This window comes from Bubalus kerabau, chromosome 4 (genome assembly GCF_029407905.1).
Source record: "Bubalus kerabau isolate K-KA32 ecotype Philippines breed swamp buffalo chromosome 4, PCC_UOA_SB_1v2, whole genome shotgun sequence".
Classification (NCBI taxonomy): domain Eukaryota; kingdom Metazoa; phylum Chordata; class Mammalia; order Artiodactyla; family Bovidae; genus Bubalus; species Bubalus kerabau.
The window spans coordinates 91,096,745-91,116,320 of NC_073627.1; the positions used below are offsets into that span (position 1 = coordinate 91,096,745).

The 19,576-nt window shown below is 37.7% G+C and overlaps 1 protein-coding gene across 1 annotated transcript in view; it reads right to left on the minus strand.

Moving 5' to 3' along the window:
* Positions 1-19,576, minus strand: part of ADAMTSL1 (ADAMTS like 1) — a 1,145,195-nt gene that overhangs the window by 251,085 nt on the left and 874,534 nt on the right. The window contains exons 13-16 of the mRNA XM_055577966.1: positions 17,996-18,046; positions 12,898-13,102; positions 11,402-11,549; positions 8,741-8,825 (exon numbers count right to left, since the gene is read on the minus strand). Of these exons, the coding sequence (XP_055433941.1) occupies positions 8,741-8,825; positions 11,402-11,549; positions 12,898-13,102; positions 17,996-18,046 (489 nt within the window). The remainder of the gene's footprint in view (positions 1-8,740; positions 8,826-11,401; positions 11,550-12,897; positions 13,103-17,995; positions 18,047-19,576) is intronic.

A 19,576-nucleotide genomic window follows, 5' to 3' on the forward strand; every position in this document is an offset into this window, starting at 1 on the left:
TGATTCATAAGAGATATCTGTTTCTCCCTTAAGATATTTCTTTTTATGTTCTATGGCCTGAGATTTACAAAGAGAATGTACTTGAGGTATTTTACATTAAGGGTATGAACAACAAAACTATCTGGTCCCATTACCAATTTTTGATTCTCTAAATATTCTTTGGGGGAAAATATAAAGACACGTGTCACCCAATTAACATTTCTAACCACTTTAAAAAAACATGAATTCACATTCTTAACCAGAGTTAAGCCATCCACATTCTCAGACAACTTACTAGATATAAATATGGACTAATGTAAACATACTCTTAAATATTATATATTTAAATACTATTTTCAACAAGGTAAACAAGCCATTTAATGACTATAGGATAACCATGGTGACTCTTATTGGCTTTTCTTTCTGTATTTAATTCCTCGTGGGTTCTGTTCACACAGATGCATGACAGGAATTCCTCTTTGCCTCTTACTGAACAGCCCCATCACTAAGCTGATGCCATCTGGCATCCAGATACTACTGCTGCCTTCTCCCTGCTTGCTTTCCTTTTTCCTTTTTAAAATGGCTCACACCAAGGTTATTTATGGCAATATATTTAAGGTTTGAGTATTGTGTTGCAGCCAAAAAATGTTTTCTAAACCATGCAGTCAAGCTGTTCGATGAAAATCTAATAAAATAAGTCAAGACTTTTTTTAAGTGCAAGATCAAGGCACAGAGGACCACCCAATCATATCTTTGAAGCAAAACACTGATAAGGGTCTCCACCTGTGTGCCAGGATGTGGCAGGGTTAGATGGAGGAATGGCTGGTTAAAATGGTGATGTTGGTCAAGGGGTGTCTAAGGGAACCAACCACCTGCCTCCTGTCACTTGTTCTGAGCCATCCAAGTAGAACTCCTGGTGACTAAAATCAATCTGGGGGGATACCTGGATCCCTAGATGCCCAATTAGTTCCACCTTCTTCTTCCTGGGATGACTGGATTCAGAAAGCAGAAAATATAAAGAGAAAGTCAAAGCATCAAGAGCCGCCAGGCCATACCATTTTCTTAAGCCTTGGGGGTTCCCAGGTGGTGCAGTGGTAAAGGACCCTCCTACCAGTGCAGGAGACTGAAGAGATGCAGGTTTGATCCTTGGGTTTGGAAGATCCCATGGAGGAGGAAATGGCAACCCCTCTAATATTCTTGCCTGGAGAATTTCATGGACAGAAGAGCCTGGTAGGCTATATAGTCCACAGGGTGACAAAGAGTTGGACATGACTGAGCACACACGTACTTAAGCCTTAAGCCCTCACTTAACAGATTATACCCTCTAGGGTACTGAGTGGCTTATTAGTGGCTTGAAGAAGTTAAGAAAATGAAAAATTTCCTTCCTATTTCAAGTCAGATTAGGGTTTTTAAGAAGACCAGCTGATTAACTACAACAGTGGCAGAGAGCTGTCTTGATAGATCCCAGAAGTCACCAGCATTTCATTTTTGCTCAAGAAATTAAGCTGTCAAAGTGGCCATGTTGTGTATGTGGCTTGCAGTGGTCGTGCTGTTTATGCACACATCCCAACAAAGACTAAAAGGAAGGTATAAAAGCAGGAGATGGGAAATCAAGTCAAGTGATTTCTTTAGCTTCTACTTAATTAATGAATACAGTTGTATGACCACTTGTAGTTCTGATCCTTCACCAAACACAAGTAAAATTTTGATGGTTAAAAAAATATCTAGAACAAATTATAAGTGTACTCAATACCTGGAAATGTTTTGCTTCACTCTCATTTTTAATGTCAGCATAGTTAAACTGTGTCGTTACTGAGGGGGAAGTGGTTGATCGGTAATTCAGTCTCCACTTTGTGTATTGTGTTGTCTTTATATGCGAGGAAAAGATGGCTTGAACCTGTGTATCATATGTGACTTTGACATGAACACCTTGAATAGCACTAATTTTTATTTGTAATATTTTTCTACAACAAAACGAGTAGCACTAGGAAAAAAGGTTTTATTTTGTAAACAGTCATCTGTGACCTGCATTTTAGTAAGCTCACAGTAGATTCTTCCAAGATCATGAATGGGGGGAGCGGGGTGTACATGTTGAGATTTAAATTGACATAAAACTGCATACTTTGTCTAGCTCTGATTTCATTTTTTAATACTGCCAATTTTGTGACTGTAATGATGTGAAGTCCTGTTGAAATAAAAAATTATGTCTGACCCCCAGATCAAAGAATTTATGTTCAAGTGTGAATAAATCTCATATCAAATGTCAAGCTTTTACATGTGAATGGTTTTCTCCAAGAACATATAAAAGTTAATAAAAATCCTCTTAATTAAAAAAAAAAATCTAGAAAGCTATTTCCACATACTTGTTTGTGGAAGCAATCAGCTGGCATTTCAAGGATGTGTTCTAAACCTGATAATACTCTCATCAACTGAAAGCAAATGCAAAAACACATAATTACATAATTTAAATAAGAGAATTCTGTAAGTCCCTCTCCCGTTTTCCCCTTTCCAGTGCTAGAATGGCACTGCTATTATCCTCAGAAAAATGCAACTTTCCCAGAATCTTACTTTTTGCAAAGGTCTATCTTAAATCATACTTTTTTCTGCGTTAATTAAGTAGCAAGGTTTTCTATGGATTTCTCAGCTGACATCCTCAGAAGCAAGTTCACAAATTATTGTATTAATTTATAAGGTTTTCTGTGCTTAATCTGTTTCATTAGCTAAAGTGCCCCCCAGCCCATCTCTTAGTTTCAGTTTGGGGTTGGATCTTGTTCATGTTGTCCTGCTCAATCAAGAGAAACAAACATACACTGCTTAAAGATTTTTGAGGTTGGTTGTTTTATCACGTTGGGAAACATGATAAAAACCTATGTGTGGATTAAGGTAAATTATGGCCACCAGTGAAAAGTCAATTTAGAGAGCAAGATTTCTACATGTGGGTTAGGAAATCATTTTCTGCAGATCAAGAAAATAGACTCAGGCAATATTCCTACCTTCATACTATATGAATCAAATACATCGTAAATAAACCAGTTTGTTGCTGCAGGAAAAAAACAGCTAAATGCATTTCTAAATGAAGCTGTAGCTTCATAAGACAAATCTCACCACAGTAAGTATGTATTGGGTTGGCCAAAAAGTTTGTTCTGATTGTTCTATAGCATATGGGAAAACCCAAATGAACTTTTTGGTTAGCCCAATACATTACCATCATGTGACCCACTATTGATATTTATTTCAGTTATTCTATGAAACTGATAATGGTATTTGTATCTTCTGCAGGGCATTTAGTTTAGTGGAACAACAATGCTGGTATATACTTCTATAAAGATTTAGTTACTTTTTTGGCAGTTCAGTTTTCAGTCTTTACTATGGGTTTTTTCTAAACATGTCTTAGAGTGGTTGCTTTCCAACATGTTTTTGGCTACAGTGCTAATCAATTTTTTTTTCTATTTTAGGGTTACCAAAAGAATCTATTATTCAATAAGAGTATCTCCATCTACTAAAGATTTAAAGTTACATATTTTTTTCTAGTATTCAATGAGACAGGCTAGTGATAATGTTTTCTATTTTATATAAGGGGAAATAAACGATATTTGCTGTTTTACTACATGACTCTGAATGTTAACTGGAGCCAAAACAGGAGATAATAGTCCTGGACCACTATTCCTGATTCTCTTCTCTGATGAGTTCAGAAGTGACAACCGCAGCTTCTAAACATTACTGTTTAATTTAAGCAATGTGTGTCCCTTCTGTGGGGAGAAGAAAGACTCCCTGACAGTGTATCATTTTTTCATTATAGTATGGAAAATAATTATAGGTTGCTCCATACATTTAGAAGCTAGTCTATGTGGCATAAAAAAGAATTAAGACCATGCAAAATTATGTTTTTAAATTTCAAAATCAATTAAAAAAAGAATGTGACACATAGGACCTTTCTAGGGTTCAGTGCATGAAACATGTAAAGTGTATTAAAATGTGGAAACCATATACCTTTCATTACAGCATTCTACAGCTGTCATGTATTTCATTTCGGTATAAAAGTAATTATTGTTCTGAGCATAATATTAATAGTACACATTTCCTTTACCCAGCACTAGCGCTCTAATTACAATCTACTTCAATTCAGACTAATCATGCCAAGATGGCAATTCCATTACACCAAGAGTAAAATTTAACAATCTAATATGTGGCTATAGTTTCAATGGTTAAAATTATGTGTTTAACTACTTTAGGGATTTGTTAGGATTAAAGTGAAGCATAATGCATCTTAATCAGAAGTTTAGTGGAAAACACTCATTACAAAATATGGATATATAATGTTGTGTTCTATGTAATGCTTTTGCATAGCTTTCATTTGAGAATTATCTAGTAATGGGAAATGTGTCTAATTATTGGTATAAGATATTTTGATCTAATTTAAACTTTGCTATATTATTTAACATTGATCATAATGCAATGTTACATACAGAATTATACTTTAGACCACATGACAGAATATAATGTACAGGAGAGCAGAGTTTATTTAGGTAAAATAAAACCTAACTGGCTTTAAATGTATATTAACCTAAGAATACATATAAGGAGTAACTAGCTCCAATTATATGGCATCTTTCTGTATCAAATAGGACCTTAGTGGATTCAAGAGTTAATATCCCTCTAAAATGAACTGCTTCCTTCCTCTCCAGGAACAAGAAGGCCTGTCAAGCCAGGTACTGGCAGGAGAGAAGCAAAAAGTTTTAAGCCTTGATACAGTCACATAAAAGTTGCACTGTAATGTTTAACCACTGACTTTCCTCCACAGTTCTGTAGTGGTTAGTTGATTTTTCTTAAAGCCTTTCCTCAAAGAAGCAGAAAAAAAAAAAAAAGAAAAAAGCTGCCGCAACTTTGTAACACAGAAATAACCTATGTTTTGCTTCTTATCTTTAAGAAATGTGCTTGCTCATATATAAACCATTTTTCTGTGAAACAAGTGACTAAGTACCATTTCTTTGCAAACTGAACTTTGGTCATTGTACCAATTTGTATTTTGGATTTCTTTTTCAATCTCTTGATGTTTAGGGTGTGATTCAGAACACAATTTGTATTCTGGCAAACAATATCAGATTTTGATTCAAACAGGATGACCCAGAGGAGATTCTAAATTGCTTTTAAACATATAGATTACAATGTTCATTTATGTATTTAGTAAAATTTAGTTCAGTTCAGTTCAGTTCAGTCACTCAGTCGTGTCCGACTCTTTGCAACCCCATGAGTCATAGCACGCCAGGCCTCCCCTTCCATCACCAGCTCCTGGTGTTCACTTAGACTCATGTCCATCGAGTCAGTGATGCCATCCAGCCATCTCATCCTCTGTCGTCCCCTTCTCCTCCTGCCCCCAATCCCTCCCAGCAGCAGAGTCTTTTCCAATGAGTCAACTCTTTGCATGAGGTGGCCAAAGTACTGGAGTTTCAGCTTTAGCATCATTCCTTCCAAAGAAATCCCAGGGCTGATCTCCTTCAGAATGGACTGGTTGGATCTCCTTGCAGTCCAAGGGACTCTCAAGAGTCTTCTCCAACACCACAGTTCAAAAGCATCAATTCTTCAGCACTCAGCTTTCTTCACAGTCCAACTCTCACATCCATACATGACCACTGGAAAAACCATATCCTTGACTAGATGGACCTTTGTTGGCAAAGTAATGTCTCTGCTTTTCAATATGCTATCTAGGTTGGTCATACTTTCCTTCCAAGGAGTAATCATCTTTTAATTTCATGGCTTCAGTCACCATCTGCAGTGATTTTGGAGCCCCCCCAAAATAAAGTCTGACACTGTTTCCACTGTTTCCCTATCTATTTCCCATGAAGTGATGGGACCAGATGCCATGATCTTTGTTTTCTGAATGCTGAGCTTTGAGCCAACTTTTTCACTTTCCACTTTCACTTTCATCAAGAGGCTTTTTAGTTCCTCTTCACTTTCTGCCATAAGGATGGTGTCATCTGCATATCTGAGGTTATTGATATTTCTCCTGGCAATCTTGATTCCAGCTTGTGCTTCTTCCAGCCCAGCGTTTCTCATGATGTACTCTGCATATAAGTTAAATAAGCAGGGTGACAATATACAGCCTTGACGTACTCCTTTTCCTATTTGGAACCAGTCTGTTGTTCCAGGTCCAATTCTTTTTTTTTTTAATTTAATTTTATTTTATTTTTAAACTTTACATAATTGTATTAGTTTTGCCAAATATCTAAATGAATCCGCCACAGGCATACATGTGTTCCCCATCCTGAACCCTCCTCCCTCCTCCCTCCCCATTCCATCCCTCTGGGTCGTCCCAGTGCACCAGCCCCAAGCATCCAGTATTGTGCATCGAACCTGGCCATGTCCAATTCTAACTGTTCCTTCCTGACCGGCATACACGTTTCTCAAGAGGCAGATCAGGTGGTCTGGGATTCCCATCTCTTTCAGAAGTTTCCACAGTTTATTGTGATCCACACAGTTAAAGGCTTTAGCATAGTCAATAAAGCAGAAATAGATGTTTTTCTGGAACTCTCTTGCTTTTTCCATGATCCAGCGGATGTTGGCAATTTGATCTCTGGTTCCTCTGCCTTTTCTAAAACCAGCTTGAACATCAGGAAGTTCACGGTTCACATATTGCTGAAGCCTGGCTTGGAGAATTTTGAGCATTACTTTACTAGGGTGTGAGATGAGTGCAATTGTGCGGTCGTTTAAGCATTCTTTGGCATTGCCTTTCTTTGGGATTCAAATGAAAACTGACCTTTTTCAGTCCTGTGGCCACTGCTGAGTTTTCCAAATTTGCTGGCATATTGAGTGAAACACTTTCACAGCATCATCTTTCAGGATTTGAAATAGCTCAATTGGAATTCCATCACCTCCTCTTACTTTGTTTGTAGTGATGCTTTCTAAGGCCCACTTGACTTCACATTCCAGGATGTCTGGCTCTAGGTGAGTGATAACACCATCGTGATTATCTTGGTCATGAAGATCTTTTTTGTACAGTTCTTCTGTGTATTCCTGCCACCTCTTCTTAATATCTATTGCTTCTGTTAGGTCCATACCATTTCTGCCCTTAATTGAGCCCATCTTTGCAGGAAATGTTCCCTTGGTATCTCTAATTTTCTTGAAGAGATCTCTAGTCTTTCTCTTTCTGTTGTTTTCCTCTATTTCTTTGTATTGATTGCTGAGGAAGGCTTTCTTATCTCTCCTTGCTATTCTTTGGAACTCTGCATTCAGATGCTTGTATCTTTCCTTTTCTCCTTTGCTTTTCACTTCTCTTCTTTTCACAGCTATTTGTAAGCCTCCTCAGACAGCCATTTTGCTTTTTTGCATTTCTTTTCCATGGGGATGGTCTTGATCCCTGTCTCCTGTACAATGTCATGAACCTCTGTCCATAGTTCATCAGGCACTCTATCTATCAGATCTTGTCCCTTAAATCTATTTCTCACTTCCACTGTATAATCATAAGGGATTTGATTTAAGTCACACCTGAATGGTCTAGTGGTTTTCCGTACTTTCTTCAATTTAAGTAAAGCCTACTTAAATTTTAGTAAAGCCTACTAAATGTAAAGAGCCAACTCTTTGGAAAGACCCTGACCCTGGGAAAGATGAAAGGCAAGAAGAGAAGCCAGTGACAGAGGATGAGATGGTTGGATGGCATCATTGACTTAATGGACATGAGTTTGAGCAAACTCAGGGAGACAGTGAAGGATAGGGAAGCCTTGCATGGTGAAGTCCATGGGGTTGCAGAGTCAGCCATGACTTAGCAACTGAACAACTATATTTGGAAACCATTTTGTATCCTGAACGCTATACGGTGAGCTCTTGGAAGCTCATATAACATGTCTTATGTATTAATGCATAGTACTGAGTCTAGTGCTTGTATTAAATAAACTAGATAATCATCAATTGGAGAAATTGCTTTGGACATAGATGAAATTCATCAATAAAGTGCTTTCCAAATTTTTTAAAAATGATGCTGCAGAGAGGCCTATCAGTGTATTCTAGTAGATCAGTATGTAGTTATTGATCGATCAATCTGTCTCTATTCCTTGTTTTCTCTTGTGAAGCATATAGTGGTCTTACAGATTTCATGGCCCTGATCAAACTGAGCAGTTGTGTGACCATGAGCAAGTGGGGCGGAGACCTGGTATCCATCTCCTACCGATCCAGCAAGAAAGGGGAAAGAAAAGCTAATGAGTTTCCTTTGCTTTCAGATATATTTCACTTACCCTTTCATTTTTTTATTTTATTTTATTTTATTTTTACACTACTGCTCAGTTTGATCAAGGCCATGAAATCTGTAAGACCACTATATGCTTCACAAGAGAAAACAAGGAATAGAGACAGATTGATCGATCAATAACTACATACTGATTTACCCTTTCATTTTTGTGAGTGGCTATACTGCAAAGCTGGGAGATAAGGAGTGTAAAAAGCTGCCTAGGCTTTCACAGCAAATCTATGCTACATCATCAGATGCAGCCTGGACTTTCTTACCTTCAGCCTCTTGGCAAGAGAAAAGACAAGGTCAGATTTTGGAGGAGGGTAGGCACTACATTTGCATTTTCATAACTCAAAAGATTTAGGGAGCAGACATGTTTTAGAAACGCTTTGATAAATCTCCAATCTGACAGCCCCAAAGCCTCACTCCACCCTTGGTAAGAGGAGTATACTTAGTTCAGATCCTATGAAAGCCTGGGTGAGATACCTCTTTCTTTAAACCAATCAGCATCCAAAGCCAAACAACTCATGGTTGAAAACTTACGAGGGCTCTTCTGACACAGCAGGTCCTTCTTCGAATTCTTGGGCTTGTTTGTACCATGGCAGCTTGGCCTCTACCGGAAGCTTTTCTGAGAATTCAGCACATAGAGACAAAAAAGAAGAGGTTAGAACCAATTTAGGATTTCAAGGAAATGCTATTTTCTCCTCCCCAGTTCTCAATTTTGTACTACCTAAAAGTTATGATGTTGGTAAATATAAATAATAGGTTTTCAGGTTAATTTCTGTGTATGAGTGCCCTTTATTATGTTGGAGAGTGAAGTCTTTTTACTATGAAAGTTATAACTCTAGGAGCTCAAAATGTATATAAAGAATCATCAGAGTATCTTTTCACTATTTCCTCTTGAAAAGACAGAGCACTATTTACCTTTTAAAACAAAATACAGTGGATTACATTGTGATATTTTCATAAATTCTAACTTGTTTTTCTTTTGCTTTTTGGCTAAGTGTGATCTATGCCATACTGTAAAAAACAAAGAAAACTGCCACTCTGAAATTCTCAAAATGTTGCTTTAGACACCTGACTCATGCAATATCCACCAGAGGTTCACTGACAATTGGAATATGAGGAACTTTGGGTCCACAAACCATAATTTGGCTTGCTTCACATATTTATCTAGCTTTGGTCAAACAATTCAAAATAAGCTTCCTAACAACTTCCTGGAAAAAAGAAAAAACTTTGGAGGAGAAAAATAAAAAAATAAAGAGTTATTTTTAGTTTTTAGAAAAACTAAAAATAACTGTTCCTATATAAGTAACTGCCCAGATTTGCACTCTGACATATTTATTAGGGTCATTTATAGGCATATTTGCCTTTATAGTATGAGCCAGTGAAGCTCTATCACCATTTTATAACATATAATTATAAAGATGAAAGAAATATGTCTATATATGCATACACCATAGAATTATATAGCATTTTAATGATGTTTAGAGAGCCAGACTCACTACCTAGTTGTGAAAATACAGATTTTACTCCTGACAGTTACCCACAAACTGCTTTTCTTTCTCTGAAGTGGCTGGGTAAAGACGAACAAATAAAAAATGCATTATTTTAAGCTGGGGCATCACTTTTTATCCTCTATGTACAACAACCATTTAGAAAACAAAGCCAGTGAGAAATGTAAAACTGCCCAAGCCAAAAGGATTTGCTAACATTTTGAACCCAGCAAAATCGTTCCAAATATACATGCATAGTTTTATAACTAGCTCACCTCTCCAAGATAAAGGAACTCAGTCAATGAAGGTATCTATGACAGCTTGAACCATCCCTGTTTTTCAATAATGAGCATTCAGCTTAGCATGAATAGTAGGCTTGTAATATTTTACTGTCTTTTTGAATTGACTCTGCCAGCCATATCAGTGGCCACTGATCCTCCTATATTTGAGGAAGCTAATGATACTCAAGAGCTGAAGGTAATATTCATGGAAAACTTGCAACAGGCAAGGCAGTGGGTTGTAGACATCAATAGATTTATTCCAATTTTCCTTTCAAATTATGATTCTGGAATCCAGTTTCATGTTAATTTTTAATTTTAAAGCTTTCAATATAAAAAGCAACAACTTTTTGTTGTTGTTTTATTAGTATGAGGTAAGAAGGCTGAGCGCTGAAGAATTGATGCTTTTGAACTGTGGTGTTGGAGAAGACTCTTGAGAGTCCCTTGGACTGCAAGGAGATCCAACCAGTCCATTCTGAAGGAGATCAGCCCTGGGATTTCTTTGGAAGGAATGATGTTAAAGCTGAAACTCCAGTACTTTGGCCACCTCATTCGAAGAGCTGACTCATTGGAAAAGACTCTGATGCTGGGAGGGATTGAGGGCAGGAGGAGAAGGGGACGACAGAGGATGAGATGGTTGGATGGCATCACTGACTCGATGGACGTGAGTCTGAGTGAACTCTGGGAGTTGGTGATAGACAGGGAGGCCTGGCGTGCTGCGATTCATGGGGTCGCAAAGCGTCGGACACGACTGAGCGACTGATCTGATCTGATGGTAAATTTCATGCTTAGCAAAGCAGACAGTTTGGATTCACTGTTTTGTTTTTTTTTTAAACTGAAGTGTAGTTAATTTACACTACTGTATCAGTTTCAAGTATATAGCAAGGTGATTCAATGATATACATACATATATTTATGTGTGTATATATATATATATACTCACATTTATTAATTGATTTAAGCCCTCTCCCTTTTTTACTTGATGAATCTTACTGCTTTGTTTTTTTTTTTTAATTTTATTTTATTTTTAAACTTTACAAAATTGTATTAGTTTTGCCAAATATCTAAATGAATCCCTGCTTTGTTTTTAATAGCAAGCAATGTGAATAGCAAATCACACATATACTTCTATAATATCTTTATAATATCTCGCTTCAAGTAGATCTGATTTTTTTTTTTTTAGCAGCAGTCTTCCATTAATTTTCTGACTCAGGAGAGAATTACATCAATACATAATGCTTAAAAACAATTTGCAAGCAAAACTATTGGAAAGACTTTTAGAAATGATTAAGTCCATTTAGTAGAGTCTAAGTTACAAAGGATAGTTATAAAGAACACTTGGGATACTTAAAAATATTCCAAGGAATTGAAAACAGCAGTGAATATACATGACCATGACAAGATTGGTTACAGAGCCCCTGTCAAGTTACCTTTGGGCTTATAGCAGGGAGTGGGTATGACACATTCCTCTTTTATGTGGGGCTTGGTTTTGGGGCTACAGCCTCCGGTGTGCACTTCCCGATGGTCGATGCAGAGGACCACACGGTACCTGAGGCCCTGGCCACACGTCACTGTGCACTGGAAGGAGAACGCAAGAAAGCAGACTCATAGGCAAAGCCTTGTTTACTGTTCCTCACTTCCCACCTGAGACTCTTTAAAGGGCTGCTTTTACAGAAGGGCTCCTGGTGGCTTTATATCACTTCTTACTAGTCATGGGATCTTTGTTCTGTTTGGCTATTTCAGGGTGAAGGCGGCTGAACATTAAATCATTTGCAATTTCTTCACTTTGGATTAGTCAGTTAGCCGTTCTTAAGCACACAGTGTGTGCAAAGTCCCAAACCAAGCAGTGAAGAGAAGGAGGAAAGAAATGATAGAGTGTGCCCGATTTTTGATTACCAAGACTGCATGTTAATTTTATTCAGTCATTTTGCTAATGACTGTTAGGTCTAAAGTATGAAAAATGCCAGCTCCCACGTGGACATTAAATTTTTTTAATTTCCATCATAGCTAATTTATATTGCAGCATGGCTGATCCAACTGATAACTGTGGCATGGAAAAATGATGAAAGGAACTAATTCAAGGGCCAGACGTAGACAGCACCTTCAGTGGTTCTACATGCCTGGGAGCAAGTCTATACAGAAAGAGACATCACAGCTCTAATCTGCAGCCACAAAGCCACAAAGCCATGTGAGTAACCTGTGGCCATCTCTGTGGCCAAGGACACATCTTTCCATCTCACCTTTCCATCTCCTTTGCCACTTCACACCTTTTGACACTAGAATCCAGGAGCCCCCCAATTAATGTTTTATGTTTAAGCTGCTGCAGTGTCTTTCCTAACATCTAGACTATTTTCGTTTTAGTTAATCCTCCTTCACCTCCATTCTAATTACATTGCTATTTTCATCTTTTTTTCTCAATGAATAATAGACATAGTTTTCATCTTAATCCACTGAAGACACTTTTTTGGACACAGACAAAGTATAAGAAACAAAAAATGAAATCAAACTTTTGGTCTGCTGTGCTCAACCATCAGAACAGCTTATACAACTTCAGGCTCATTCAGCCTCAGCTACTCATGGCAGACCTTTGCCTCCCCTTGTTACTTAAGAGAACATTATGGGGAGTGATAATGGCTTCTTGAAGTCACTTGAAGAAAAAGATGTGTGTGTATATGCATGCATGCTAAATATACATATACATACATATATATATATATATATTTTTTTTTTTTTATACTTTTCCTACTCATTTACTTTTGGCTGTGCTTGATTTGGGGTAAGCCTACTCCAGGGTATATACAGGTAGGCATCTAGACGCCTCAGATGGAGAAGTGGGGAGGTGGACAGAGTAGCTGGTGGGGTGATGATGTGGAGAGGGAAGAATGGACTTACTCTCCTAATGAACAAAAAAAGAAGTCACAGTTACCGGAGACCACTCCTGTGCCAGCCATTTAGGGCAGTCAAAAATGTTGCAGGGCTGCACGGTGGGCATCTTAGGGGTATACATGCATTTCCACTCTTCCGCTGAGCTGACATGCCCCTGGATGTCCTCCTCCACACAGGAAACTGCCCGGCTCTGGATGCCCCCCCCACATGAGGAGGAGCACGCGGTCCATGGGGTGGCCTCCCACCTACAGAAGCAAGGGGAGTCATCAGGGCAAAGCCGCACACTGCCCGCCTCCTCCATGAGCTCTCCCACCACTCCCTCCCCAGTACCCATCAGGGCAATAGGTTCTGAGAGGCTGAGCTCTAGAGAACCGAAAGCCAGTGACTGCCCAAAGTCTGCTGAGTCAGAGAGGATTCAATGCTGGCAAAAGTGTTCTGTCAACCTTGAAGCTCTACACAAATGTAAGAAATTACTCTGAGAACTGTCTACAAGGCTATCTGTGGGGACCATCACCTACTCAAAAGAGGGCTATTCAGTACTTTTCCTTATGGTTTCAATATATATTCTCTCTGTATGTGTATTTGTGGGTGTGTATGTGTATATATGTATAATATTTATATTATTTTATATTTTATAAATATATATTTGCATCTATCCAACATCTATGTATCTAAATATCTATCTTAAGACTAAAATTGGTTAATCAATTAACTCTAATAGTTTTTACCTGGGCTAATACTTCTCACTTTCAGTGTAATACTTCATTACTTAGCTTCTGGATACTTCTACTTGAGGAGCTCATGAAAGATCAAGGTAAACTAAACACTCTTTCTCCCTTGGTTCTACGGTCATCAACTTTGGGACTGCATGGATTCAGTATAATTTTGATGTTCAAACTGTATCATCATTAAGGAGCCAAAGTGTCAATATAGGTGTTACCTACGTGTTCCCTAGTTGCTGGGGTGAGGTACTGACAGTTAGCACTCCTCCAATCAAGAACTCCTGGAATTACGAAAAGTTTGGCTTTGGTTCAAAAGCTCATGGCATTGGAATCTACGTATTCAGTGAAGTAAGGGGAAAAATAACAATGTTGTCAACAGCATTTAAGAGAATTTCACTGATTTTTCAATTCCCTCCACAGCTTGATGCATTTGAGACCAGAGGCAGAGAGAGATCTTTGCCTGATTCTTCTTGGAGGTTTAGAGAATGTCAAATTTGTAAGAACAGAAACGCAGGGGCTAGTTTTTCTTTCTTGCCTATCTAGTCTGCTTGTTTATGAGGACTGCTAAGGAACTCTAAGAATTTCTCTTAAAATTATGAGAGATACCATTCTAATGAGAGAGAAATAAAATGTCAGCAAGTTGATCCACTTGAATAGTTAAATCTAAAAACACTGCACAGGCATGCTGTGGAGATGTGAACTACCCTTTACATGGGATTTCACGTGTGTTGTGAGCCTGATTTCTCTTTTGCATGAGCCTGGACAACATGTGTTTCCCACTTACAGAGAATTTTCCTCCACAATTCTCTGTACTGTTCAAGTCTAGGCAACAACTGTTATCTCCACTGCCAACAGCCCAAACATGCTGCCAAATACAATATTTTCCTCTGTATATTTCCCCAGGAGACACAGAAGAAAATGTTATTATGGGGAAACTGAGGCCCTCTGGTTAGTCCTTTGGAGAATCTCTGTTCCCATTCAAGAGAAGGAAGCAGCTCTGTAGAGTTTCTCTTCCAAAAGGGTGAGACCAATTCTCATTTGTCTCCGTGTAAATCTCTGGAGAGCTGGAAGTGGATAACAGGTCTGATTCAGACTAAAATTAAGCTGAATGTATAAGTATCAATTGACATTAGACTCGATTTGACAGTGAACTGGGAATATGCTTTTGAATGGGCATTTAATCTCTTAAAACATTAAGATGCCATAAAAAGAGCACATTTCCTAATTGGTACTCTAACATCCCTAAAGTTGACCCTTCTGAAGAGAGAGTGATTAATTTCTGTCTCAACACTTGGACCTGATCCATGGTGTAATTTCAAAAACAGTAATAAGTATCCTTTTCATTGTCAGTGATCATGGAAAGACAAATGATGTGAATATTATTCCAGGTATTTATAGTATGGTTCCAGGATTAACTATAGTTCTATATGTGAAAAACTATAATGCAAATCCTTGCATAATAATAGGATTATGTGGAATTTCAAAGCAAAACATCTTTGTTCTTTAAAGAAAGTATAACAAAAGCTCACAGAGGACATCAGTTAGGATATCTCAAAACAGGGACCAGGTAAGTATTTGGAAAATATATACATATATATCCAAGAATCTTGCCCTAGAAGAATAACAGATGAGGTCATATATTTTAACTCCTTTTTAAAGTCCATTGTGTATTTAGTTTAAGAAATTCTCAAAATTAATGATTACATGGAAAAATTGCAAATATTAATTATAAATTAAAGATAATTCATCAGACTGTGTTCTTAAATTATATTCAAATATGATTATAGTCAAAGACTGAAAGCAAGAAAAAACAATTAAAAATTCATTCACTGTGTTTTGTATCTATACTTGTGGTCTTAAACACATTTAAATAATTTCAGTACACAAAGTCTCGATCAGTAAGTAGCTGCCCTCTGAGAAACATTTTGAGTCTTTATTCTTCTTCAGAAAGAAGAATATCCATAGAAATATTCATAGAAATAGCTTCCATTTACTAAGGCTTTATCACTAAAGCAGAATATCTATCTTCAGAATTAATTTAGTAACAGAAGTGCATGGGCTAAGAAATATGGTCTGTTTATCGTCTAGTTGTCTTTTCCCATTATGATGCATGGACAGGCCGAAGTGTGCATAAGACAGGGTGCAAGCAAACATTAAGCACGTTCATCTCAATCTGTCATTGAGAATACATCTTCAGGCACTTGGGGGACATCCGAATATATAAGAAATCAAGTTTAACCTAGGACAGGCATTAGTCACACCAGAGAAATATAAACAGGAGAGATCATAGACATGAAAGAAATTGAGGAGTACCATTACAGGACAGACATCAACTTGATGTTCTTACCCCTGACACCCAACTATGCCTTTATCTCGAATCACATGGCCTTTGCACAGCCAGATACATGTGTCCTATGAATACTTACTTTACAGATATGGGGGTTGAAATCAAAGAAATCTTGGTTCAGTTAAATTGATATTTCTCTGTTTTCATTCCATTTTTTTTTTCATGTTTGGTTCTGGATCAAACCAGCAAAAGGATACAACAGTAGCATTCTAAAGTAATTTATTGTCTTTATCAATATAGGCATAGGAAAAAGGGAGGGAGCTGATGAATGAAGTAACTCCTCAGTGAAAAACATTAAAAAAAAAATCCCTAAGCAATTATATATAGCATTAACCAAGTGCCCCCTTTCTTTACGCCACCATTAAAATGGTGAAAAGTAAGTTTCATGCCAGTCACTGGAAGTATTTAAGTAGAGCCTGGATAACACTTGCATTGGTTTATATGTGTGTGCGTGTGTATGTACGCTGCTGCTGCTGCTGCTTAGTCGCTCAGTCGTGTCTGACTCTTTGTGACCCTATGAAGTGTAGCCTGCCAGGCTCCTCTGTCCATGGGATTCTCTAAGCAAGAATACTGGAGTGGGTTGCCATGCCCTCCTTTAGAGGATCTTCCTGATCCAGGGATCAAACCCCAGTCTCCTGCATTGCAGGCAGAATCTTTATTGCTGAGACACCAGGGAAGCCCATGTACATGTGTGTGTATACATATATGTATGTATGTATACATATGTTGGAATGCATCTGCAGTGAGTGGTGAAAGTTGCTCAGTTGTGTCAGACTCCTTGTGACCCCATGGACTATACAGTCCACGGAATTCTCCAGGCCAGAATACTGGAGTGGGTAGACTTTCCCTTCTCCAGAGGACCTTCCTGAACCAGGAATTGAACCAGGGTCTCCTGCATTGCAGGCAGATTCTTTATCAACTGAGCTATGAGGGAAGCATCTGCAGTAAATACACATTCATGCCTATTTGTGTAAATATATGTGTTTATACATGTGTGCTGAGTGGATGTGAAGAATGGGAGAATGAAGCATCACTGGGCAGCTGAACTAAAAAACCTCAAGGTCCCCTTTTTGTACTTCAATTCAAAGTATTTGAAGATTTTCAATCAAACTTTGCTTTATTTTACAGTTCCAAATATAATTATTTGGGGGGCTTTGCTTAGTTTGAGATGGAGCAAACCACCATGGATTATTTCCAACTATTTGTGATCTGATTTAAACCTTGGGTTCTAAACAGCAGCTGACTCTCTGAAGTCCCAGTGAGTGAGTACAACAGAGCAAAGGTCTTGCTTAGCACAGAGGTGGCTTCAAACCCAAGTCTAATTTCTGCTCTCTGGGGGGCTGTTTCTAAGGTGGCAGGCGATATGCTCAGTAGCTAGCATGTTTTTCAGCTTCTCCAGTTTTCTTATAAATATATTAATAAAGAGAATAAGTTCTTTGAAAAGTTTCTCAGTCACTTTAACGATATTTTCTAGTTTTAGAAAATACTGTACTTTAAAAAAGCAATGCAGTACCTGGAATATTCTGTTTTGGAAAATAACAAAACTCCCCTCCCCATCAAATGTTATGAACAATAAGGATATGAAAAAAACTGCCTTTTGTATTTAATTATAATTTCTCTGGAACAAAAAGAAGGACATTCAAAGCCCCTATGCAGAGTAATACCACATCTGGAATTTCACATTTGCGGTATTTGGATAATAATTCAGGCAGTGTTTGTTTAACAGTTAGCAACAGTGCTTTAATGACTAGGGTCCTATTGCAGAGGAAACACAGAAAAGGACAAAGGGAGTGAAAGAAAGACATAACATAAACCCATACACTGTATCTAATCAGAGTGAATTACTGTGTCCACTGCAATGTAATCCAATCCTATCTTAAAATGGTTTTTGAATGACAAGCTTACAGTCTGAGCAGACCAGTGTTATTCAAAAGCAAAGTTCAGGAGGGATTGCAAAATATACTATCTACCATCTTATTTTTTTACAGAAAAACACAAAATCTAGTATATATATAAGAAGCAGAAGACTGAGTTACTAATTCTAGCATCAGGATGATTGATTTACGTACCGAGGAAGGGGATGGTAGATGTCATAGGGCATGATCTGCTTGTATCCGTCACTGTTAGGAACAATAATGCCAACCCTCTGAGTAGAAGGTACACACAATAAAATAAACACTAAATGATTACATTAAACAATTTTTTAGGCAAATGCAAAATAACATTAATAAATTGTCTCTAAAAAAACAACACTAAAACAGTTCAATAACTTTATGCTAGCATCCATTTGAGGATGGGGCAAGTTCTTTGACAGGGCACCGTTTACTATAATTAGTTCTCTGATCCAAGCAGGAAATACCAGGGGAAAGGGTGGTGGCAAGAAAACTTGGCACCTCATCATTAACTATGACACAATAAGCTTGTAAATGTTCTTTAATCCCCCCAATTATACATCCTATGAGGTCATTATGATCATCATTATTAATGTTACTTCCAGATGCTCACCAAGCAATTTTATAGTTACTGTCTTGCTCCTGATGAAAGAGAGCTATATGTAAGAGTATGTACCTGGGGACTGACAATACTACGTACCGTGCATTAGCAAATAGGTAATGCTTAGATCTTTTGGCAGATCTAAGGACCTGAGTAAAATCTGGAGAGCAGCCACTTGGTTATATTAAAAAGGGAAGGGGAACGAGTGAACACAGTAGGCAACTATCAACAAAAGCACATTCCCTACCAAAACAAAGGTAGGGCAGTTAAAATGAGATAATAAAGATGAAACATCTTTTTTGGTGGTCTATAAAATGTGATATGGTGTTAACTGGTGGTGGTTGTGATTGTTTTGACTGTTGTTAGTATATCTGGTGCCCTGGGAAACCTGTGAGATTTAAAGATAAAGACTAAAGAAGCCAGAAGAAATGATATTTTAGGCTATATGGCTAATGGATTCACAAGATATGATATTATAGGCTATGTGGGAGTCCTCAGAGGCCTTTAGGACTCTAATAAAGTACACGAACCTACCTCACTGATTTCAAGTAAAGCCTCCAATTGACAAGACTTTCTTCTTGCTGGGCCCCCTAACTTGTGGGAGATTTATGACTCGTGAATCTCAGATAAAAGGGCCAGTACAACTAACTCTCTATCAAGAGTGGGAGACTGAGCTCAATCTGTGGATGTCATGTATTTGCTGGGGCAAAGCATGGTAGGTCGTGAGCACTTATTTTACAACTGGCAAATGATAGCAACTTCCTCTTCTGGAAACTGAAGGAACTCACGTATTCTAATCTGGGATGAATGGGTGAGTATATATTTATATATCCATATTCAGTAAAATGTTTATGTAAAAATGAACACATTAAGACTCACTTTGATCTTATGCTCTGATACAGAATGATATAGCATGTGATTTTAATACAGCTAGCAAATCTAAGCTTTTGGGTAGAAACAGTGAACCAGGTATACTATGGAACATAAAGAAAAAAAATAGTACTGGCTGGACATCATGACAGATAAGGAAGAAAGACGGAGTAATAAAAAGGGTAGTTCCTGGAGAAATTACTAAAAGGTAAGGGAAAATTAAGTTTGAGAGAAAATGGGAAACAAATCTTTGAATGTAGATTTCTCAAGAAGTACAAACATTGGAG